Raw genomic sequence first — 25614 nt, forward strand, 5'->3', positions numbered from 1 at the left:
CTCTCCATTGACTGTAACATTATGGCCGGCTTCATTTTTAAAGAAAAATGGACCAATGATTCCCTCTGCCCATAGAGCACACCAAACAGTGGCTTTTTGAGGATGTAACGGCGTCTCAGCAATGGCTTGTGGATTATGTTCACTCCAAATGCGACAATTTTGCTTATTGACATACCCATTCAACCTAAAGTGAGCTTCATCGCTGAACAAAATTTTCTTCGATGCGTCGCGCGAACCGAACCATTATTTTCGTAATAAATTTGCACGATTTGCAAACGTTGTTCAGGTGTAAGTCTATTCATTATGAAATGGCAAACCAAACTGAGCATAAATCAAGTGACAGCTGTCAAAAAGACCATCTACGAAAAAAGTAGTGCCAACTTGAAAACCTAACCTCTAAAAAAAACACCCTTTATAAAACCTACCATTATTCAACATATTTAGCATGCGTTTTTGCGCCGTACAGCTCAGTATCCCGATCAATTCCCACTGGAACGATCGAGATCAACTTCATGAGTGTTGGCAGCACTGATAGGAAACTACCGTTTTTGTTTTACTTTAAATGCAGTTGTATCTGGAAGGCTTTTGGTAGAAACAATAAATATTCTTATATTGATAAGTGGATGTATTCTTCTTGTTCTTCTTCTATATGAAATATATGCACATATTATATAAATCAAAAGAGCGATATTCCAACTGAAAATCAGCGTAATAAAGCTTTCAATTGTTAATCAATTCTAATGTGAGGTTTGTGCCCGCGAAAGGAGAGGATCGGGATCCCCTTGACAACTTGTACGCTACTCCTGGAAGGATAGGCTTTGCACCAACTGAGCGAGCGCTGGGCAAGTATACGAACGTGCAAGATCGCGAAGTCCTTCTAGCCACGTTTGGATGGGAGGCGTTCGAGGGATATTCTGAGGATGACAAAATCCAATCTCTCAAATTTCGTGGGTATCCTCACGGGGCACTGCGGGGTATACATGCCGTGAGACGCGGAAATACTTCGAGTCCTTTTTGTCACAGCTGTATGGAGGATGAGTTGGAATCATTTCAGCACCTGCTCCTTAGCTATCCAGCTCTCGCGAGACTAAGATTTAAGCATCTTGGTTCTCACTTCTTTTCCGCGCCTACTGATATAGCAGGACTTGACGAATCTGACGAACTTAATCAGCAGCATAAAGAGGTTAACACAAGCGCAGACTAGTCACCATTCATAGTCCACAAACGCCCTTTTCCTTTCGTCCTTTTTCCTTCACCTCTTTTACTCCTCTTGCAATGGTATCACAAACGATGAACCAAACTTCTTTCGTCCCAGTGTGCCCACTCTCTGGGCAACCATTACTGCCTAACCTAACCTAACCTAATGTTATCAATTTCCTGTTCTTGTTGTTGTTGTAACAGTTAACCAATGTAAATCTAGTCAGTTTGCCTAATGGCGTAGTATTAAAATTTTCTGCAAAGACCTCATTCTACTTAAATTTCATCTTTGAATTCAAAGCTTTTTAAATAGAGGTGATACGATTTGAGGTAATAGAAGTAATAGAGGTTTTTTCACAGATCACGAGTGACTACTGTCAAGCTAAGTACACAATTTTTTCAGTATTCATTAACATTTCATCACGAAAAGAATTACGCCTCCACAATATTTGCAAATCGAACAAATGTATTACGAAAATCGATCTTCGGACGCTCAGGCCAACAAATTAGTTCAATGGATATGTAAATAGGTGAAATTGCCGTATTTGAGATGAACAGCAACTCGAAGCCATTCAAGAACACCCATTACATCCATTGGAAATAACCGTTTGATGCGGCCTATGGGGTGGGGGAGTCATCGGTCTATACATCCTCAAAAACAAGTCTAGCGTCAATGTAGCAGTGAATGGTGAACGTAATCGCGCCACTACAAAGGGCTTTTTGATAGCGGGAATTGAAGCCCGTGATCACCACAACATTTGGTTTCAGATTGCAACAAGGTAGCGCTATTTGACATAGAATCCGTGAAACATGGATATACTACGTCGTCTTTTCAGTCAGCAAATTATGTCTCGTATTGCACCAGTGGATTGGCCATCAAGATGGTGTGGTATCGTAGCTTTCGACTTTTATTTATGGAGGTATGTAAAGTCTAAATGCTTTGTGCATAAACCAGCTTCTATTGAGGCATTAGATGCCGACAGCACTAAAGTTATTCACGAGATACCAACCGAAGTCCTCCAGGGAGTCATTCAAAATTGGTGTTCACGGATGGCCGAATTACGGCGCAGTTGCGATCAACATTTGAAAGGATGTTATCGTCAAAAAAAAAATGTCATCAATAGTTCTTCTCACAAATAATAAATAATAAATAAATATTGATGAATTAATTTGAATTTTCGTTGTTTTATTTCAATTTAAAATCCGATACCTCTAAATTTATCACCCTTTATTTATCTAGCAGGAGCACTTATTACAATTTCTGCAATTATTTGATGGCTCAAAAGCCTACAGAACTTGACAATAAGCCGTCTCAGATAAAAATTTACTGAAGCTTTTCATTTTGGTAGCAGTGAAATGCTCAACAAGCCCTGTCTGGAAAAGTATATGTGCTTGTAAAGTGGTTGCCGTAACCGACGATTCCTTAGAGTTCTCGCTCGAAACCCACTGAAGCATGAACCGCCACAACACGAGAAATGGTTCTTTCTAAAATCAGCCGCCTTTCGGCAAGTAACGGCAAACCTTCGAAAGGATTTTGCCATGTAAAAGCATTTTATAAAAAACCTACCATTTGGGAAAGAGCAACAAGAAGCACACCAAAAGTTAGAGCAGAAGCTAGCCAGCAAAAGCACCCAGCAAAAAATGTGTACCGTATTTTTCCAAAAATACGACATCCTCCGAAAATAAGCCCTATCGTGATTTTTGGAACTTTTTGTAAAAATGGGAAATCCCCCAAAAAAAATCCCTACTTAAAATAATGTGACGAAAAGAATTCGTTAAAAAATGCTGTTGATTTATTAAGTATAAGTAATAATATGTTTAGTTTTCCTAATACTCGCAATTCAGAGAACGGTTTGAAACAAACTATTACGAGAAATGATTTGTATACCCCTACAGTTCGTTTCAAAATACTAATTCTTGGAGTTTATCTTAAAAAAACAACAAAAAAGCAGTCTACATTGAGCGACTGCAGGTATGCAACGTTCATTCATTACAGTCTTATAAATCTGATTATTTCCTCATACGTAATTTCATTTAAAAATAAAGTAAATAATTTTGCATTAGCATTCTGTAAAGAGAAGATGCTGGATCTCTCTCGTAAATAGCATGCAGACTACGATTACCTGTCTCAACTGTTGGACCAAGAAAATGAGCAAAAACGCAGAGTTGGATCAGGTCTGCAAGCGTTATTTTCAAAGTTGGAAAATTGCATGTGGGAATGGAATGGTTGTGCGCAGGGCAGAAACCCTTGAAACAGCAATTGAATTTGATATATCTACAGAATAATTTAAAGCATCGTCACACTGGTTGGACAACTTCCTTAAAAGATATGAACTGTGTCTAAGGAGATCAACAACATTGTTTAAGCTGAAAGACAATAAAGTTGTTAAGCGTGCAGTTGCATTTAATAGGTCTATGAATAAGTTCGTGCGGTTTTTTTTCGAAATTTGAATTTCGGATCATTCCCATGGCTTTTAAACGTTTGGAAATGGTTAATTGATCAACTCCCAAAGTTTTTGCAACCTCTTCTTGCGTTTGAGCCGGATCTTGATCGAGCAATTCCTCCAATTCGGTATCCATGAACTTTGGCGGCGCGGCCAAAATCACCACTTTTAAAGCGTGCAAACCACTTCTGGCACGTTCGCTCAGCTAGAGCATGCTCACCATAAACTTCCACCAAGATACGATGACTTTCGGCTGCTTTTTTCTTCATATTAAAATAATGAAGAAGAATTCCCCGCAAAAACACATTATTTGGCACGAAATTCGACATTTTCAAGTGTGGTAAAAATATTGTTGTTTACGCTTCAAATAAAAAACTTATACTGACGTTTGTGCCTTACGACAGTAGCTCTCCAATGAATGTTTGGAAATGTGGATCGATGGAATAATAATCAAGTTACGCCATCTGTTGTAAAACCGCACGAACTTATCCATAGACCATTACGTTTTTTGTTGATGGTATTGATTTTTCAAAATACCAACTCTCCAACATGATTTCTATAGATGAAACCTCGGTATACCTACGCCAAGAAGCTCAAACGACAGTCCACCACAAGGCTTCTTCGTCAATTTACGTTCCTTCTACGGGTTACGATAGCGCACATGTTACCTCTATTTTGGCAATTGGTCTAGATAGCAAGAAAGTATCGCTATTTTTAATCATTAAAGGTAAAAAATATCAGATTCAACGTTTCCGAAATTTATGTCATTGAAAGTGAAAAAGCCAGCCACAATTCACCGCGCTAAAGACATGAAAAACTGAGAGGAAGATTCAAACAATGATTCCGGCAGGAATGACTGGTTACCTCCAGACACTTGGCATTGCAATAAACAAGCCATTCAATGATTATTTGCATATGGAAATCAATGAAGATATTGAAAGCAGAATGGTAAGAAATCATCTAGGTAATTTTGTAAAACTAGGCTTACAAGAATGTGTGAATTGGTAAAAAATGCATGGGACCAAATAACTGATAGCGATGTTTCCAGGAACAGGCTACTTAGACAAGAAGTATTCATTTAACGATAGTTGTATCGCAAGACATGAGAGATTCAGACCAATGATTCAACAGGAAATGGATTTGGAAAAAAAAGAATATAAAGAGTGTTCCAATAAGAGGGGTTATTGGAGGTCTTTTCCCGTAAAAGATCAACGGTTTCGTTGCTTGTGTGGCACGTAGCACCGCCTTGTTGAAAATAAACGTTTGACCGATCAATACCATCCAATTCCGGCCATCAAAAATCGTTGATCATCTCTCGATAGCCCAATCCATTCACCGTAACTGTTGCTCCAGCTTCATTTTCTAAAAAGTAAGGTCCAATGACTCCGCCGTACCATAACCTGCACCAAACAGTCACACGCTGAGAATAGAGGGGCTTTTCCCCAGATCCGACAATTTTGCTTGTTGCCGAAGCTACCGAAGTGGAAATGGGCCTCATCACTCAAGATGATTTTTCGATGGAATTCTGGATCATTTTCATGCATTTCAACAACCCAATCAGCAAAGACACGACGTTGTTAATAATCGCCTGGCTTGAGTTCTTCTGTTAACTGTACTTTATAAGCCTTATGACCCAAATCTTTGTGCACAATACGGTGTAATGACGTTTGTAGAATGCCGAATTCCAAAGAACGAAGAGGAATGGACAAACCTGGGTTTTCTTCAACACTTTTGGCTACAACAACAATATTTTCGGCTGTTCTTGAGCGACGTGCAATGGTTTCATTCCTCACATCACTAATTTGTCCCAACAGCTCGAATTTTGTCACCAATTCCTGTATTGCAGTCCGACAAGGTGCTTCACCATGACCTAAAAATGTTCGACTTTTACGAGTCGTCTCTGCCAAATTTTCACCATTTTTATACCGAATTGTAATAATTTGAATGCGTTGTTTAAGCGTATATCGTTCCACTATTATTAATAGCGTAGTTTCTACTTGTCAAATATCAAAAAATGACGGCTTCAAAAGTGACATCTACCGAAATAGCGGGCTATTCAAAATAACACCTGTTATTGGAAAACCCTTTAATACAGAATTTTATTAATGACGATATTCCAGAAGAAGATGACATATGAATAAATTTATACTTGTGTTTTCTTTTCTTGTTCACTCCACTCGGAGCATAGGGCCTCGACAAGACTCAGTCTTGCGTTGGTTTCGTTAATCTATTTTATTTCTGAAAGGGTAGGTGATTAGCCTGTCGCTACCAGTCCTAAGTAGTGGGAGTGTCCACCTGTCGTTGCTTAGGAACAACGCCTTCTTACTGCTTGAAGCGCCATCTGTGTGTCACATTTTTCTGACAGGAGGATTACGTGGTGTGTCTGCTATATTACCGCGATTGCACGCTTCCTCTTGCTAGCGCCAATGTTATAATGTGTAAGTGTGTCTTTTTCTTTTGTTTTTTTATTTGTTTTAGCAGCCACAATGCAAGTAATGCACTGACTTTTGTGCGGGAATAAGGATTGGAAGGAGGAATGGGGTTGAGCACTGAGACATTTTTTTTTTTGTGTACAAAGAGGGAATGTAGGTAAACTTGCAAAAGTGCGAGGACCGAGCTTTACGTGGGACTCGAGCCCACAGCCTGTTACAAGGCAGGCTAGTACACTTACGCTAGTCTACCGCGGCCGGTATTCTGTATTCTGCGCAATATAAATATTAAATAAAAATACATAAATATACTTTTACTTTTGCCCTCTCACAAAATAAGCCCTAGGTCGTTTTTTGGGCCAAAAAAGAAAGTAAGGCAGTGTCTTATTTTCGGAAAAAACGGTACCTTAATTTATATTGCAGAAGCGCTTTAGAAGACTTTGAGCTCTAAACATCGTCACAACCACTTCGCAGCTATTCAACTTTTTGCTACGTCATTCGATAGCAATTGAAATTAGCTATACTTTTTAATAATAAACTACAAAAGGTAAAGTGCTAATCCGCACTAGAAACAAATTTCTTTAAACCAATCAGACAAAAAAAAGAAAACATTTGGCTAATTTACATAGTATGACAGGAAATTTGCTGCGAAGCGAATTTCATTCGTTCTACGTAAAATTCTTTGTAATCATCTGCAGCACCACAGAAAGTGCAATGAACAAATTATAACGGTATTAGCTGTAATATCATCTTGGTCTTCAAACTTCGAAAACGAGCAGTCCAACTAACCAAGCAACAGACAAACAAACTAGTTTTGATGTACTTAACTCGCCAGCTAGTCCGCATAATTTGCAATTCCATTCACATAACAATTCTGACTTTGTAGCATTTGCTTCGTTTTTTTTTCTTTTCACAGTACAACTATGCAAGTGCGTTGTGAGTCCATTTGCTGGTACAGCCGGTTTTCCATTAACTCTGCCAACAACAAACACTTTCTTTTCGACAGCTACACAAATGACTATTTGCACACGCACACAAATGAGTTTACAAACATACTTACATACTTGCTTACTTGCACTTGCTTACACTTTTTGTATAGGGTTATACAATGCGAGCGCAGATTTTCTTTTATAAATACAACAAAAAATTTTTTCGAGATATTTTTTTTTAATTTTTTATTTTTATATCATCATTTTTATATCAAACGCAGAATACGCACAAGAAAATATTCCAGGACTACGTGGAACAGTGTTGGCTGTATACCATTTATTCAGCTCTAAAATCATCTCAAGCTCATTGGTATAAGAACTATTTTTCACGTATTCCTGGAAAAAAAGTCCAGAGGTGTTAATTTCAGAGATCTCGGCGCCCATTTGACCTTTTTATTTGATGAAATAATGCGTCCAGGGCACTTCTTTCGCAGTTGTGTAATTTCTTTATACGTTGTGAGGCAAGTGATAAGGTAAGGTAAGGCCGCCCTAGACGAATGGGTTGGTGCGTGACTACCATTCGGAATTCAGAGATATCGTAGTTCGTATCTTGGTCAAATGTGATATCAAAATGAAGAAACAGTTTTTCAAATAGCGGTCGCCCCTCGGCAGACAATAGCAAACCTCCGAGTGGTTTTTTGCAATAAAAAATCTCCTCATAAGAATCCATCTGCCATTCAAAGTCGACTTAAAACTGTAGGTCCCTCCATTTGTGTAACAACGTAATCACGCACACCATAAGTAGGAGGAGGCGCTCGGCCAAGCACCTAGCAGAAGTGTACACTCCAATTATTTATTATTTATTTTATTTCTTTTTTTTATTTTGTGGCAAGTGACATCGCTCTGTTAAAACCACATATTCTAAAAGTTCACCTCGTCCAATTTTTCACCCTTCTTCTTCTTCTTCTTAGCCTCACAGTCCTTGCTGAACCATTGCTTCCTTCGCAGCTTCTTGCCATCGATCTCGATTTACAGCCACTTTCCTCCAACATTGCACGCGCCTTTTCCTAAGATCAGCTTCCACATCTTCTAGCCACCTTTTCCTCAGGCGTCCCCTTTTTCTTTCATCGATTGGGCGAAGATCTAGTGCCTTTCTCGTTGACTGCTCTCTTGGCATTCTAGCCACATGTCCCAGCCATCTAAGTCATTGAGACTTAATAAATCTTATTTTAGTTTCTTTCTTAACTATGTCTTCCAGTTCCCCATCCAATTTAGGTCATAAAAAATTTGTTACAGGAGCGTTGCCGTCAACATTTGCGAAGAACTAGTGTCCGATGTATCTGCCAGCCCACGAAATACGTGAAATAGTTAATAATATTTTTTTCTTGAATGCCATGTAAATTTTCAATTTCCCAACTTTCGCAGTTTTGCTGGTTATTCACTCAGGCCCCGGTTATGTTCACCGAAAAAATGCCATAATACGCGAAATATACTTTTTGCATAACGACCACTTTCTCAAAACTCTTGCATCACTTTTACGCATTGTATCGCATAGCCTGTGATATAAATTTTCTGAAAAAAATACAACAATAAATAAAAGCAAAAATTGGCATATCAAAAGTAACTGCTGTCAAATATGCACCCTTGAATCACCCTATAATTCGGCTTTGTTAGAAGTGTGCGTTCCATAACGAACTTCATTGACTGCCACTGGCTTACACATACATACCCATGTACTTATGATTGTAAGGAAACTGTCACTCTCTAAGTATGGTAGCTTAGTATTTCGAATGTCAATTTGTCAGGTATTCAAAAGACGACTTACCGTTGAATTGTAATGTGCGCTTGTGAATCATGAAATATTTCACTTTTGCTGTAAAGATATATTTGCACAATACATACACAAGTATATTACAAATGTGTGAAGAAGAAGAAGACATATTTATATTATATATATATACACACATGCATATCTGCCTTATTATTGTAGAATGGCCGCTGGTTGTATATTTGAAAGGCGTGTTTGAAATTTCTTAACAGCCGATAGGTATTTAATGCGATTTGCTGTTTACTGTGATAATATTTCAATCAGTTTCTAAAAACAAAAATAGAAAAAGTGAAATACTAAATTGTTACCTACAAACATATGTTATTAAATTTTTCGGAGACTTTCCAACAACCTTGATTTAGTAATCAAATATTCTGTATTTAGTCGCAGTTCTGTTTTCAGTGTGAAATTTGATAATCCTTAATCCATTGCCTAATTCCTATGGATATATACAGCTATGTCAGGACCTATTATCGCCTATGCATAAGTGGGCTCTCCGTCGTGGGAGTCAGGAGGACCTTAGCAAAACTATAACACAATGTGGTCATCTGTTGCGCCGAGTTCTTTCTTTTTACTTCAGGGCCGGCATTAGATGCTCTGGTTAATCTACCATCACTAACTCTACTTTGTAAGGAAGGAGAGGCCTTGACGGCTATCTGTAGGTTGAAACACAATGGTATTAGAATTGGTATGGTCGCTGTCCGGCGTTGGACAACAGGCATGGACTTCGATCAAACGATCCTCTCCACGCCCCTGAACTACATGCTATCAGGAGTCGTACTTGAAAAGAGGTACAGAGTACTCTGAAAATGACGCATCTGTGCTTCAAGCGATGGTGTATACTGTCCAAGATACAATGAACTTTGTTGTAGAAAACAGGTTGAGAGGAAGATCTGTATGTGTCTACAGCAACAGCAAAGATGGACTCATGGCCTTAGGCAGCCCTTCAACCACATCTAGGGTAGTTGAGTCCTGTAAATCCTGGCTGAACTATGTGGGTGATATAATATACTGACGTTAATATAGGTGCCGTGACACGTGAGTATCTGAAACTTTAGCTAGGATAAGCCAACTTCTTTGACCTGGAGACCGTTCTGCCGCTCCCTTCTGCAGCCATCAAAGCCACGGTTAGCAAACATGTTACTTCAACCCACAAGCGAGCTTGGTAGGCTGAGAGAGGCCGCAGATGAACAAACCTGATGTGACTTGTCATAAAGCAGAAAGGACTGAAGCGAAGCGCGCAGCAGACAGTGAACTCTGCCCAACACATGGAGAGGAGGATGAGATGCCGGACCACTTTCTGTGCATCTGCACGGCCTTTGCTCTAAGCAGGCTTTAAGTCTTTGGCACTGATGTGTTCAGATTTCTTCCGAGGTCGGGCAGATTTAAATGAACAATGGACTTATTGTTGTCTGAGTACTGCACTAGTTAGTTGTCCCCACAAAAAAAATCTTTTGTTGTATTTAGAAGTAGGAAGAAAAGGGAAGAATATGATCGCCCTCTGCTAGTAAAAATAGTAAGAAAAGTAAATAATTGGTGCAATGGCGAGCAGAACTGGCTAAACGTTTGCGATATTCATGCATATTTGATTGCTGTAGAGTAGTTTTTTTTTAAATGCTATCAAATTTTCGAGTCAAATGTATCATTTATTGTGAAATGAAACGCTTTAATTCAAGTTCACAAAATATTGAAAAATAAAAAACATGCTTAGCAATAATTTGTATTGCATAGAACTTAATATTAATATTTTGTCCACAGATCTTTAGCCTGATGGATGCTCTTTGTCCGTCCTGTTATGCTATCGACCTTTTTAATAGTTGAGTGTGGAAGATCATGCCAGTCCTTCTGAACTCTTTTTCACAGCTCGTCAATGTTCTTTGGGCCCGTTTCCAGTCATCAGCACTCCAGGGTTTATACTTGCTACAAAATCTTAACCGCGTCAACTGGGTAGCAAATGGCGAGTAATTCCAGCTTCATTTAAGCCCTGTATCAATCTGCATTCCCCCTCCAATAGGTGCTACACATTTATCATAAAACTCACTTATTGTGTAAAAATTGTATATTGTAGATACATGATTAGTAATGATAAGGGATTTTTGAAACTCTTTTATAATGGGTTGCATTTACGAAGGATTGAAAAAGAGGGAAAAAGTACGCAAAGTAGCTAATTAGTACTGTAATAATAAATTAAAGAAAAACTTACCAATATAGATTTAAAGCCTATTAAAACAAAATAAAAAAAAAATAAGTTTTTTTTATCATAAAAGTACTGTTTACTTAATTTTTGTTGTCTGGATGGATAAATTAAATTAACTTTTTAATAAATCGATCATGATTATTTTATGATTATTGTTCTGAAATTTAGAGTCAAATCATAGATTCATACCTATTGTTAATTAAGGGGTTATATACAGTTAGAATTTCCTTGTGTAGCTTGGCACTGATTTAATTCCTGCTGGAGATTAATGCTTAAGTTAATGTTAAATGGCTTTAGAAGATTTAGTGCTAAATTAAAAATACTTGAATACAATTTAAAAGTTGGAAGAAGATTTTATTGAATCAGATTTAGGAGATGGAGGAATTACAGATTAATTCATATAATGTAAATGTATTAATTATTACTCATTTCATAATTCTAATTTGACAAACTAATAATATAAGTTTAACTAATTTTTTAGAAATAAGGTAATTCTTTAGTAAAGTAATTGACCGATATACATACTTTAAGGGGTTATATAGAGACAGGCCGAAAAAAAAAATTCCAGAATTTTTTCTGAGAAAACCTTTAAATTTATTGGTCTAAAAATTTCTACATACATTATGATACCTTTTAGCTGTATTTTAAGACTTAGTAATAGTAAAAATATTTATTTGGCAAGGAGTTACAGCTGATCTCCTAGAGCTCCTCTCAAAAAAGACGTTTTGCGGAGACCACTAAATCTCTGAACTGGATACTCTGAAACTAAAAAACCAAACAGATTTCGTTAAAGTAATGTGAAATGTAGTAATTAATCGAATGAATAAGCAACATAAATTCTTTTGACAAAATGGCGGTTTCTCAAAAAAACAAAAATTCGATCTTTGACCAAAATTTCGACTTTAAATTGTTTATAAAAAAATATTTTTCGTTGAGCAAAAGTCTTCCATTAATTACTAAAAAATATATTTGGAAGCTCGTGTTAAAATTTGAGACTAATCGGTGTAGCCGTTTCCGAATAATGTTGGTCACCGACTTTGAAAAGACCATTTTGAGAAAAACGCATTTAAAATTTGGTAGGATAAATTTCTTACATAGGATAATTTTTTTTTTAACCTACATGGAGTTGTCTATTTCAGGACCATATAATACACTCTCCGCACCTTCGGCAGCTTTTATTAACTCGAGCTGATGTTGTCTGCGGGTTATTCTTCCATCTCGGGTGCTCTCACACGCTCTGAGTTAGGAAATGATTTCCACAGTTTTCGAACCGGCCGGATGTAGGGAGAAACTTTCCAAATCAGTTGATCGCAGCGCTCGTTGTTATTTTGGTTAAAACCTTTATTGGAATGATGTATAGATTCCAATAAATTCTCACTGCTGTATAAGTCGGAAGTGTAGCCTTAGCATCATTTTCTGGCTCTCTGCCAGCTGCACCATGAGTCTGGTCTGTCCGGGGGATCGTGTTGAGGGTTTTCATCAGTTGAACAATAATGATAATATGTGACCCAGATAGCATTATACATTTCTTCAACGGAATCACAATTTTGTTCTCGACTTACGTATATTAAGAGATTTTCCCATTTCTCTATAAGACTTCATTTTTACGAAAAAATTAGAGAAAAAAATATGAACGAACTCACAAGGCTTGGCTGCTTATACTGACTCTTAAACATTTTCCAGTTTGGGGACAGAAAAATAAAAATTTACCTTTCAGGCATAAAAAAGCAATAACACACTATTGCTTTATGCATCTAAATACATTAGAAAGGTACATTTACAATATGCAGGTGCATAAATACAACAGCGTTCCAGGTACGCGCTGCATACATTAAGAAAAAAAAAATAAAAAAAATCGATTTGTTTTTAAATCTAACTGTTTATAACCTCTAAAAATCCAATGCGCACTGATAGGAATACCTGATTGCATATATCCAAGTTCCTCTACAAAATATGAGTCTGATCACAAATTGATGACAACTAAGATGAAGATTAAAGCAAAAATCTTTGATATTGGAAATAAATCATAAATGGAAATAAAACAGCTCCTCCTCGCCGGGCTTGAATAGCTCAGCTATTCTTAAATCGTCAGCTACATCTACATATGTATATTTATATTTACATGCATATATGTAAATTTACTAGACCAGTCTTAATATATTTCACTTTCAAAGCTCACTGATTGTGAAAAGTGTTTATTAATGTAGCAATATAAAAACTTTTTCGCATGGCGTTGAATAACAAAGTTTCAATAAATATCAGAATATCTGCAGGTACCAATCGATTTGTATTCAAACGCAAGAAGATAACTTTAATAAGGGAAATTTTGTAAGATACTTCCACTTAATTACACAGTTCTATTAAATAACCGGATGTGGGGCACAATAAGTGTTTGGAAAAACAAAGGAATGATGCTAAGAAATAATCTTTCGCTATAAAATAAAACTTCGAAATAAAACCACGGGAAGCAAGTATACAGTTATTGTATTATATGGTCAATCGTCACGCATTCTAAGCTGCGGGCTAAGGCTGGTATATAAAGTACTTTTACAGGGTGGGCCATATAAGACCTAGTAATGTTAAGCACAAATAACTTTTTTATTTTTTGACATATTTATTTTTCTCTTTTTGTAGGTTATAATTGAATTGTTGGAAATTGATTATGGAACCCTACAGAGTACAACACAACGCGTTAAAATTATCGATTTTTTCTATTCTTGTCAACGATCAATTGTTTTAACGCAGCGTAAATATCGGCATATGTCGGATGAAGCGCATTTCCATTTAAATGATTATGTCAACAAACAAAACTGTACATTGTGGGGCTCTGAAAATCCAAGGGCAACACACCAACATCAGTTGCACCCATCTAAATATACTGTTTGGTGCGGTGTTATGGCCACCAGAGTTATCGGTCCATATTTCTTCGAAAGCGAGGATGAAACGCCGGAATCGCTTTCAGGAGCTTCTTACAAAATATTGACACACTAACTTTTTGCGGTCATTGGCGGAACAGTATCCTAATTTGTGGTTTCAACAAGATGAAGCAACTGCGCATACTGCTAGGCAAACTATGGACCTGCTGCGTGAAATTTTTGGCGAACATCTGATTTCCAAAAATTCAGATTTTCCTTGGCCACCTCGTTCGCCAGATTTGACTGCGCCCGACTTCGTTTTATGGGAATAATTAAAAGACAAAGTGTATCTTAATAAACCAGAGACTATTAGACAGCTGAAGCAAAATATTCGAGACGAAATACTGAGCCGTCAACCAGAAACATTATGTGGTGTAATGGAAAACGCGTTGGCTCATCTTTGTATCGAGAAAAATGGTAGACATTTGTCTGATATAACATTTCATACATAATTTCCATAAAATATATTTAATGTATAAAGACAATTAACCAAAATAAATGATTATTGCAAAAGTTATTTGTGTTTAACATTAGTAGGTCTTATTTGGCCCACCCCGTATGTATATATTTTATCATACTTTGAACTAAGACACTGCATGCAAGCATTCATTAGTGCAAAAATTTGCATCAGAGCAATTAAGGGGGCATAAAACTAACTAAAAGAAGATAATATTCCTCTTAATAAAAACTTTCTACAATACACCTACTTACTTGTATAGTAAATCGAATTGAACGACTAAGGGAATTACAGGAACTTTTGAAAAGGCTTCATTTCCTAGGATTTCTTATAAAAAAAGCATCCTACTTTACTTAGCTGTGGCAATCCGTAGACTAGATTTGTGGGGGTTGGACAAGTCCAAGCACTCAGTGAGGAGACTGTCGTCAGTCAGGAGACGTAATATACACAAATAGCATTTGCTTTTAACAGCAAACCTCATTTATTATAAATAGCCACATACAATTCGCCATTGTTAGGAAGATTTAGATTCGCAGTGATGTGGTAGCGAACTTCAAAACAACTTTGTGGGTATTTTAACCTTGATAAAGCACAATCAATGAGCATTGAAGTAAATTTCGTTTGCAATTACCTACGGCCACAGAAAAAAATTAGTGAAGAAAACGAAAAAGAAATTTCATTGAAATCGAAAGCAGCCGATTCGCGTAAAGAAAAGAATCTGGGCCATTGAGCCGTGATAAGCAGACATAAAGTCACATAAAACCAAACGCAGCAGAATGCCAATTACCTAAAAAGGTTATGGCAGAAGACATAGTTTGCAAATACCGTTTAATAACAACAATGCAAAGAATTTGTGCGTTAACTAGCTTGTGCGTGTATGTGTATGTATGTGTAAGTGTAACTGTCATTAAGGGACACCGGCAAATTCTTAATAAACTGTTGACTTTCATGGCAGCAATAAATTCAGATAAGCAGTTAAGTGATTGTGTGTGTGTGTAACTGGCAGCGCACAAATTTATGAACAAGAATTTGGAACAGGCAATGCGTTGCGTTGGGGTGTGGCGGCGCGGAGTGCGCCCGACTTCGGATTTGCGGCGAGCGACTAGTGGCCAACAATCATAATTGAATAAAATCACGTACGTGCGCAAGCGAGGAGTATGAGTGTATGCGTGTGACACATATACGCACGATGCATATTAATGATAATAAAGTACAACAACAATTTTGCTCAAATAGGACATTTGATACGAAAATATAGTTTTTAAATTTTTGTGTTTTTTTTCTATTTAGTGTTTTTTTGGTTTTTTTGTTAAATTGTTGTTGCCACGCATGGGTAAGCGCGATATGAGTTGATGGCTTCCCTTTCGTTTGACACAGGAGTAACAATAACAACAACAAGCCGCACACAAAACCAGCCAGAAGCGACAAGTCAAATGGCCGAAAGTAGAGAAAGACGAGGAAACCAAAGAAGGGCAAAGAAGTCACGCAGACACTGAATTTGGCGCTTGCGGCTAACAAAAGTGCGACTTTAGCTATTTTTATTGTTGTTGTTGTTGTTGTTGGCATTCAAGCTATTTTGGAGAAGAAATTGTATTACTTTGGAAATGTGTGTCGAAAAAATCGAAGGCAAGCAACGGAAAGTGCGTCCAAAAATCGAAATCGAGCGACTGGCAGCCGGCGGCAGGCACTCAGTGCTAGCGGCGGGTGGGTGCTGTCTTAGCATTGCGTAGTGACCAATAGCGTTAGCAAAAAGCACTACCAACAATAACAAGCGCAGTGCTAGTGGTGATTTGAATTTTGCTTATTTGTAATGCAACAGCGCGTACTTGCCGCTTCACCATTATCCCCCCCTCCCCCTATCTTCACTCAACACCTTCTTTTCGCCAAGGCAGGTGCGTGGTGTTGTTGCACACGTTGGTGTTTGCATATTTTCTTGCTTTCCGATTTCTAGTAGACCAAATAGGAATTGGAAAAAGTTGGAACTTTTTCGGCTACGCATTGCCTAAGTCGCTGCGACAACATTTCACATACGCCTCGATTTTAATACATTTGAATTCGATTCGCTGCAAATCGATTTGTTAGATTCACCTCGTATAAATACTCGTGCTTGGCACTTAGTCAATCACAAAACAATTTCAACCTTCAAACGGTGTGTGCTGTGTGTGATCAACCCACAATAAAACGGATTAATTAATTAGCCAAACATAAAATTATAAAAATTCAAAACTAAAAAAAAAACTACGAAAATGTGTTCGAAATTCGTTTGTGTCGTACTCATCGCCTCCTTCGCCTGCTGCGCTGTAGCCTTGCCCTCACAGCAACAGCTGGATAACAGCGAAAAGGATGTTATTGCTTTGATCGATAGAATCGACAGTGCCGAGTCGATGCCACTCTTCGCTGGCCTGCGTGTTGAACGTTCGGAAACTGGTCGCTCATTCGGTGTCTCATCTAATGGCGTTGAATCGGTTGAAGATCGCGTCGAACGCTATCTAGCCACACACGAATTGAACATTGGCCTGACTGGTGATGAGGATGAGGAAACCGAGAGCGAATATGCCGGCCGTGCCATGGAGGGTAAGAAGAAATTAATTGGCAATAAGTAAAAAATACTAAAAATCAGTGATGTGTGGCTTGAAAGGGAGAAGCAAAAGTAAATTAATAATGAAAGTGCAAATTTATGAATTGAAGTGAATTTTAGAAGTGTTGAAATTCATTTAAAGTACATGAATGTTTTAGAAAAACGCTACGGACTTTAAAGAAATAATAGAAACACAAATCATTAATATGAATATAAGGTGTGAAAAATTATGTTTTCATAAAAGATAAATAATACCAAAGCCGCGGTGCATTCTCAACTAATACTATTCAAATGCAAACAGGCTGGAAATTAGTTGTGAAATTAAATGAGCGACTTTTTCTTATTAGAAAAAACTTTTTGTATTTACTCGAAGAAAGGTTATGAATGTCTTTTCATATTAAGACAAAACAAACTAACTTAAAATATAAAATAAAATAAGGGACTTTTAAAAAGCTGCGTTCTTTGGGGCTCTATAAAAAAAAATTGAACATTAAATTAATTTATTTTTCAATTTCATTTTCAATTCATAAAAACAATAATTAAATATCTCTGTGTGTTGTTTACAAGGCAAAACTAAAGATAAACAATTTTTATATAATAAAAAGAATATAATATGAAAATATAATAAATAATATGAAAATATATAATTAATAAAAATATTATAAAAAATATAATATAAAAAAAATATTTTTTATTAAAAATATAATATATTTTTTTATATTTTAGGGAATTTTTTTTTAACTAAATTATACTTATTAGTAGATTTAGTAATACAAATATATTACTTTTTTATAAAAAAATTAATATACAATAGTATAAAAATATTATTTTTTATAAAAAGTATGACAATACTTTTACTAAAAGTATAATAATATTTTTTATTATATTATTATTATTATTATAAAGAGAAACAGATTTCTATATAAATAAGGGATTTAATATAATAAAAATAATTTTATTATAAAAAATATAATATAAATCATTATTTTTTATAAAAAATATAATATTATTTTTTTGTTATTCAGGGAATTATTTTATTACTACATTATAATTATTACTAGATTTAGTGATAAAGAAATACTAGTTATAAAAATATAATATATATAAAAAAATATAAAAAAATGCTATTATAAGAAATTAATATTAATAACAGTAATATGTTTTATAAAAATAATATTTCTTATAAAACAAAATAATATTTTTATATTAGATTGTACTTTTTATATAATATTTTTATATTATATTTTTAATAATGCTTTTATACTATATTTTTTTATTATTATAAAAGAGCAAAAAAAGTAAAGTTAAGATAATAATATATTTTATTTATTTTTTAAATTGTTTTAATATTTTTTATAATATGTTCTTTTTTTGGTAAATGCTGTCAGTTTACTTTTCTACCTTTGACTTTTCTTTTATTATTATTATAATATTTTCCTAACTTAATTGACTAAGACAGTTCAGTAATAAAAAAATAATTATAAAAAAATATAAAAACAAAATAAAATTTTTGAACATTTTTTTTAAATTTTTTTTTTTTTAATTTTTTTTAATAATTTTTTTTTTATTTTTTAATTTTACTTTTCTACCTCAAAAATAATACTAGTTCAGTAATAAAAAAAATAATTATATTTATAATATTTTAAATTTTTATAATTTTGTAACATTTTTTATAATAAATTTTTGTTTTCTAATTTTCTCATTTTACTTTCCTACCTCAAAAAAATCCTATTTCATTTGTTCTCTCAAATAATTAATATTCATTAATTTTATGTTGCAAATATTATTTCGCCTTACTATTAGCCTGCCTTATAACTACTGGTCTAGTTTTGATTTTTTTATTAGTAATATTTTCTTAATTTAATTCACTTAATCAGTATTTGAAAATTGAAATTTTCAAAACAATAATTTTTTCTTTTCATTTTTAAAATATGAGTTTAATTCACTTAGTTAGCATTTTTCCAAACAATTTTCACAATTTAAAATTTTTTCCAATTTTTAAAAATTCACTTAGGCAGTATTTGAAACTTGAAATATCCACAGCTGAAATATAAAATAAACCAAATATTAAATTTTAAAAGATTAAAAATTACGTGAACTTCGGCACTTTCAAATTTCATGCGTTAATTTCAACTAAAATTAGAATCAGTTTTTATTTAAATTTTTTTTTGTTATTTTTCTTTTTTGAGAAAAATTCAAAAGATTTTAAAATCTTACAAGCTGAAATATAAAATAAACCAAATATTAAATTTTAAAAGATTAAAAATTACGTGAACTTCGGCACTCTCAAATTTCATGTGTTAATTTCAACTAAAAATAGATTCCGTTTTTATTAAAAAATTTTTTTTGTATCTTCATATCTGTTTTCGACTTTTTCGCAGTCACAGAAAAATTCCAACTCTCTAACCTTTAACCACCTTCTTTCAATACACATGGAAAATCCTTTTTGCTTCTTCTTCTTTTTGTAAGCCCAATTTTTTGCATATTTTTCTGCTAAAAACATATTTCGAGAATTTCCTTAATACTTATCGAAGCGTATTTAACCACTGATTTATCAGTTTATTGACATTTAAAGTAAAATGCTTATCTCTTCTGTGAACTCATTCGCAATCAATGAATTGAGCTCATAACAAAACAACGCATCTCAAATAATATTCCACTTACAACATTTTTGCCAAACCTTTCAACCCAACAAATGCATTGCTTACATACGCGCAACTGATCTAATATGACAATGAGAATCTAAGCAAGATAATAAAACCACCACAAAAACTCGGTTACGCGTCGCTATTGTGACATAAATCAATAGTAGAGAGAGGTGAAAAAACGCAATCCAAGAACCGCTATAAATGTCGTCGCCTACTTGACGCAGTAACACTACAACTACAACAAACAAGTTCATTCACCAATGTGGCACCATTTCCAGCATAAGACTCTGTAATAATTTTTATATGCTGAACTTCGACATCACCTTAATTGAGTAATAATCATAACGGTAGTTACGGCATTCTACACCTGCATGTGCAGCTTGACTTTACTGCAGTTCCAAATGCCAATTAAACACATACACACACGCATACAATTGTGTGCACACCAAAGCTGTTAGAAAATAGAACGTACGCAATGCCCGACCACAGAATTGTTGCTGTATGGAGACGCTTTTGTCTGCTGTGGCCAGTGAAAATTACTTGCTGGGCCGCATGATGAGGTCTTGTAGTGTAATATGCACGTATATGTACATATAAAGATATCAAGTGTGTGAGTGATCAATGTGCAATTTATTGCTGCACAAATGGCATTCACCTGCTCGCCTTTATGTATGTGTGCGTATGTATTGCTAATGCAAATGAGCACAAAAACCTCAGAGCCTATGTGCCATACACAGCATGAAATGCCGTTACCTAGCAATGCATTGTTGATTTAGATTAGCCTAACGATGCTGATTGCAATCATACAGCCAAGCTTATCAGCTTTTGCAGAATAGGCACACACACACATATACACAAAGGAATTGTAATCTCAATGCAGCTTTTAATTGCGATCTTTGTTTACCTGCTTAGCTTAGGGGTGAGGAGTACGCACAAAATCCAAAGCCAAAAACTTAAACCAGGCAAGAAGAGATAAATCTAATATTTGTGGCTGTTTTCCTAATGAACCCTCAAGCAGTGATGTGAATTGCTAGTACACATTTCGGTATAGAGATTCGAATCACTAAAACCGCTAATTTTTTTTTTTAAACCCATGTAATCCATATTACAGAACTAATTTTATTTGTGGAAAAAGTTAAGTTATAGCGCCATAGAGCCTTTAATACAAAAGCATTTAATGAAAATCTTATCAGCACACAAACACACACACACATCAGAGCAGCGTCCACGTGCAAACAAAATATGGCAAAGGGTTCTTAATAAATTCCACCTTTTTTGTACCCTTATAACAGCTCACTCAGCTTCACTCAACCACACACAAGAGCTCGCATGTACGTATCATCATTTCATTTTCCTACTTCACTTACGCTCTTTGGCTCGAAATCCAATATATTCGTGCGCACACACGCACGCACACATAGATTTGTGTTGATGAGAGCTTAATAATAACTTTCAATCTTGACTGTAAGCAAGTTTTCATATACTCGTATACATATTTCCATGTATGTGCCCATGTTTGTATGTGCATTGGCAGCTAACCGCACGGAATTTATATTCTTGGCATGCAAGCATCCTGCTACGCTCAGCTGCTTATCAGCAAGTCCTCTCGAGCTCTTTAGCATTTCGCTTATGTGGCCGCAACCGCTTTTGCCTTCTGGTTTTTAACATCATTTAAAGTTTTTGCTCATAATAAATAAATAGTTTGGCTGAAAGGAGTTTGAAACTGACGCTATCCGCATAAGTTTTGACTCTTGCCTTTTCAATCCGTTTTTCGCGTAAGTGCTCTGGTGCTTTGTTACGAGTAGTGTAATAGAGGGTAGTTATGGCTTCGGGTGCTGACAAGCATATTTATAAGCTTTTAACCCCTGCTTTGGCGCATTTATTGAAGAGGAGAGCGAGGCGGAAAGTGGATATTTACGTGGAGTATAGAGATTACATGAGGAGAATTGCTGCTTAACCGCAACCTAAATAAATTTAAATAAAAAATATATTCGAAATTTGAATGGAATATTAATATGAGGATGCTAATGTTTTTTTTTTCTCCTCACAAGAGCTTTCTGATTTTAAAGAAAATATCGGAAAAATATTTGAAGAAAAATAATATGACTTTTTAAAGCTTTTAAATAAATAGATTCAAAAAATGTATAATAAATAAATTAATTTAATAAATAAATTTAAAAAATAGTAGAGCTTAAATAATTTAAATTGTTAAATAAAAAAATTAAAATTTACATTTTTTTAAATAAATAATTTTCATAAAATTTTTCTTTTGTGCTCAAATATTAAAGTTTAGTAACAAAAAGGAAAGCTTGCAGTTTTTTAAATAAACCATTTTCATAAAAAAATTTTTTTGTGCTCAAATATTAAAGTCTAATAAATAAATAAAAAAATAGTAAAGCTTGCAGTTTTTTAAATAAATTATTTTCTTAAAAATATGTATTTTGTGCTCAAGTATTAAAATTTAATAAATTTAAAAATATTGAATTTTAATAAATAAATAAAAATAAAAATAATAAAGCTTGCAGTTTTAGATAAATTATTTTCATTAAAAATTTTTTTGCGCTGAAATATTAAAGTTTGATAAATAAATTAAAAAAAAAATAAATCTTGCAGTTTTTTAAATAAACTATTTTCATTAATACTTTCCTTTACTCAAATATTAAAGTTTTCAAATATTAAATTTAAAAAAATTAGCATAGCTTACAGTTTTTTGTTTAAATTACTTTCTTTAACAATTTTTTACGCTCAAATATAAAAGTTCTTAAATAGTTCAGAGGATTTTATAATAAGTTAATTAATTTATTAAAAAAATTTAAAAAAAGTAAGGCTTTTTAAATAAATAATTTTCATTAAAATTTTTTTTGGCATGCGTCTGCTGTAGTTACACAAATAACCACTTTAGTCTTAAAAAAAGTAATATATTTTATACCATTTTACAAGTAAATTCCATGCAAGATTTATAGTTTAGAGCGCAGTTAATGAAATTCTTTTAATTTTATTTTAAATATTCTTAAAAATTTTTGTGATTTTAAGTTTATCTGGCGATATTTTAAATATTTCGAAATAATACTCATACAATTTATTTTATTAAAAAAAACTCAACGAAAATATACTTAAAACTAAAAAAGAGTTTTCTTAACCATCTCAAAGAAACAAAAATTGATTAATCAAAGGAGAAAGTTTTTCACTTCAATATTTTCACTAAAAAATGACTTTTTCTTTAAAAACAAATTCGGCGAAAAGATACTGAAAAATAAAAATCTAATTTCTAATGCATTTTAAAGAAAATTAAAAAAGTTTTGTGAAAACATTTGTTAAAAACATTTTTTTTAACCAAAAGCGAAAGTTTTTCAATTAAATAGTTTCAGTAAAATACAAATTTTTTTATAAAAAAAACTTCAACGAAAAGGTACTAAAAATCAAAAAATTAAATTCTTAAGCATTTTAAAGAAAATTTAAAAAAAAATTGTTAAAAATTTTTTTAACCAAAAGCGAACGTTTTTCCATTAAAGAGTTTCACTGCATGCGAATTTTTTTATAAAAACAAAAATCAGCGAAAAGATACTAAAAATCAAAAAATTAATTTCTTATGCATTTTAAAGAAAATTAAAAACAAATTGTTAAAAAATTAAAACAAAATTTAAATGTTAAAAAATTTATTTAACCAAAGCGACAATTGTTCACTTAAATAGTTTCACTGAAATAATATTTAATACAATTTTTTTTTCTGATACTTATTTTTTTTTAATTTAATTTTATTTTTTTCTCAAACGCTCTACTTTCCCAATTTTTCTAAATATATTTGATTCGAAGTATAAGCGCAAAATATTTTTTCAAAATTCTTCACCCAGTCTGTTCAAATTTTCACAAGCCGTAATTTTTTTCAGACTTAAACAATTATGACCCAGCCATTTTACCCAAATTGCAAGAAACCATACCTAAACCGACTTTTAGTGCCAGTTAGCAAAAACATTTTCCAATCTAACTTTTATTAGCAGTTCTCCATTAAACTTCACCACAAACAAGCAATTCTCGGTAAAATACACCTTTCGAGTAAACAAAAAGGTTGGCTGCAATGAACTGAGCAAAGGTGCAGTTAAGCGCTGTAAAAATTGTATTCAACGTTTTGTGATAGTAAAGTAAGGTGACGAGAAAACAAGAAAAAAGTTTAAGCAAACTCAATTTGGTAAAATGAAAAAAAATGAAAATTACATTTTTAAATTTTCCAAGCATCTTAACTTTAACAGCAAGCTAACCCTATTACAGCTATTTGTCCCCAAAAAATGCATTACCAAATTCAGCAAACGCGCAGTTGCAACTTTTTATTTTATGTTAGTGTGTAGTTGCAGGTAAATGTGGGGAGCTTGAACTGCACTTTGGCAACTTTTTCACATTTTTTTTTTTATATTTTCGCACGGTCTTAAGCTTCCACGGCATTATACACCTTACCATGACACCAAAGCTTCTGACAAGCATTTGGAGTTTTTATCCGCAGTTGGCAAGGCAACTTAGCTGCTCATAAAGCGGTTTACTGCTTTCAAAGCCACGAAATCTTACTGAGCCACCACTGTTGTTGCTGCATGACGCAACTTTCTCTTTCACTTGTGCTTTGTTCCAAACCAAAGTTGTTTGTGTATATTGAAAAAGAGAAACATTTTCCAAAAAGTTAGAAAAAATCTTAAAAATATAATAACTCATTTTTAGCAGATTGAACTAACATTCGCTGGTTTAATCTTAGTTTGATTGCGCGAAAATGGCAGCACTGTTTACATCGCCACTTTCTGGTGCATAATTTGCTACCACACCAAAAGTATAGCATAGTTGCAGGCGCGCATAATTTAACACTTTCATGTGTCGCTCGCCTACAGTCTGCAAATTACTAATAATATTTGTTGAAATATTGCGTCTTAAGTTAAATCTTATGGTAGAATATTTGAAATTTCTTTATTTATTTATTTTTTGAAATTTTTAAATTTATTCAAAATTTGTTAATATCTCTTGCCTTTTCGCAGCATTTACTAATTCCTATACTTTGTCTACTCTATGCTTTCCTTACAGAATCCCGCAGCAAGAAAATGAAGAAGATGCTCCTGCCCCTGCTCCTGATCTTGAAACTGAAGAAGGCTGTGCTCTGCAAAATTGCCTTCAGCATCGTCAAATTCATCTCGCTCAAGAGTTTGGCCATTTCCATTCTGGCTCTGATCCTCGCTGGTGCGTAGTAGCTCAAAACATAAGCTGATTGCATAATTTTTTTTTTTTCTAATAATTTTTTATGAACTCTTTACTCCCACTTAGGTGCCACTTTCTTCAAGGACTTGTTGGGCAAGAAGAAGGAACACATCACCACCGCTTACATCACCGGCAGCCCATTGAACGCTGAAATCGTGCACTCCGACTGGAACCGCAACGGTCAGGCTGCTGCCTCTGACTTGGCCTACAACCAATATGGCTTGGCTCAACCCTTCTAAATGCATACACGCACAACAACACAAGCGATTCGATAACGGCACAACCCGCCGCTAGAATATTTCTAGCTCTCCTATCCCACTCTCCCACTTTCTCTAGCTTTCTCTGCCTCAATCCAATCTATTTATTTAACGCAATGAAAGTTGATCACTTTTACCCAAATGCTTTACATTTCTATCGATCAACATAAGAATGACTAAATTTTAGTTTATTTATAAAAATCTATATTTATAAATATTTATTTGTAGTCAAGTATTTAGTTTTTAATTAGTGAAAACTATGCGATACCAAAAAAGTCAAACAAAAGCAAATGCAAAAAAGCAAAATGCAGCAATGCAAATCTTAAAAAACACAAAAAAAAATAAACAAAAGCGAATAATATTTATTTCATCAAAACAAATACATATAAATAATTTTCTTATTTATTTATCTTGCAAGGAGTCAAATACCAAAGCCATCAATTAAGTCCTGTTTGTGGCATATGAATGCGCTGAGGCATGCAACCGCCTTAACGCAATTAGTTAAG

At 34.2% G+C, this 25614-nt stretch overlaps 1 protein-coding gene across 1 annotated transcript; it reads left to right on the forward strand.

The window, feature by feature from the left end:
* The first annotated feature begins 16292 nt into the window (after positions 1–16292).
* LOC129253225 (uncharacterized) lies at positions 16293–25431 on the forward strand. Its single transcript, XM_054891510.1, has 3 exons — positions 16293–16970; positions 24681–24833; positions 24918–25431. Exons 1-3 carry the CDS (start codon positions 16643–16645, stop codon positions 25088–25090), a joined length of 654 nt encoding a protein of 217 aa, XP_054747485.1. The 5' UTR covers positions 16293–16642; the 3' UTR covers positions 25091–25431.
* Positions 25432–25614: the final 183 nt, after the last annotated feature.

The sequence above is a fragment of the Anastrepha obliqua genome, chromosome 1, assembly GCF_027943255.1.
Source record: "Anastrepha obliqua isolate idAnaObli1 chromosome 1, idAnaObli1_1.0, whole genome shotgun sequence".
Taxonomy (NCBI): domain Eukaryota; kingdom Metazoa; phylum Arthropoda; class Insecta; order Diptera; family Tephritidae; genus Anastrepha; species Anastrepha obliqua.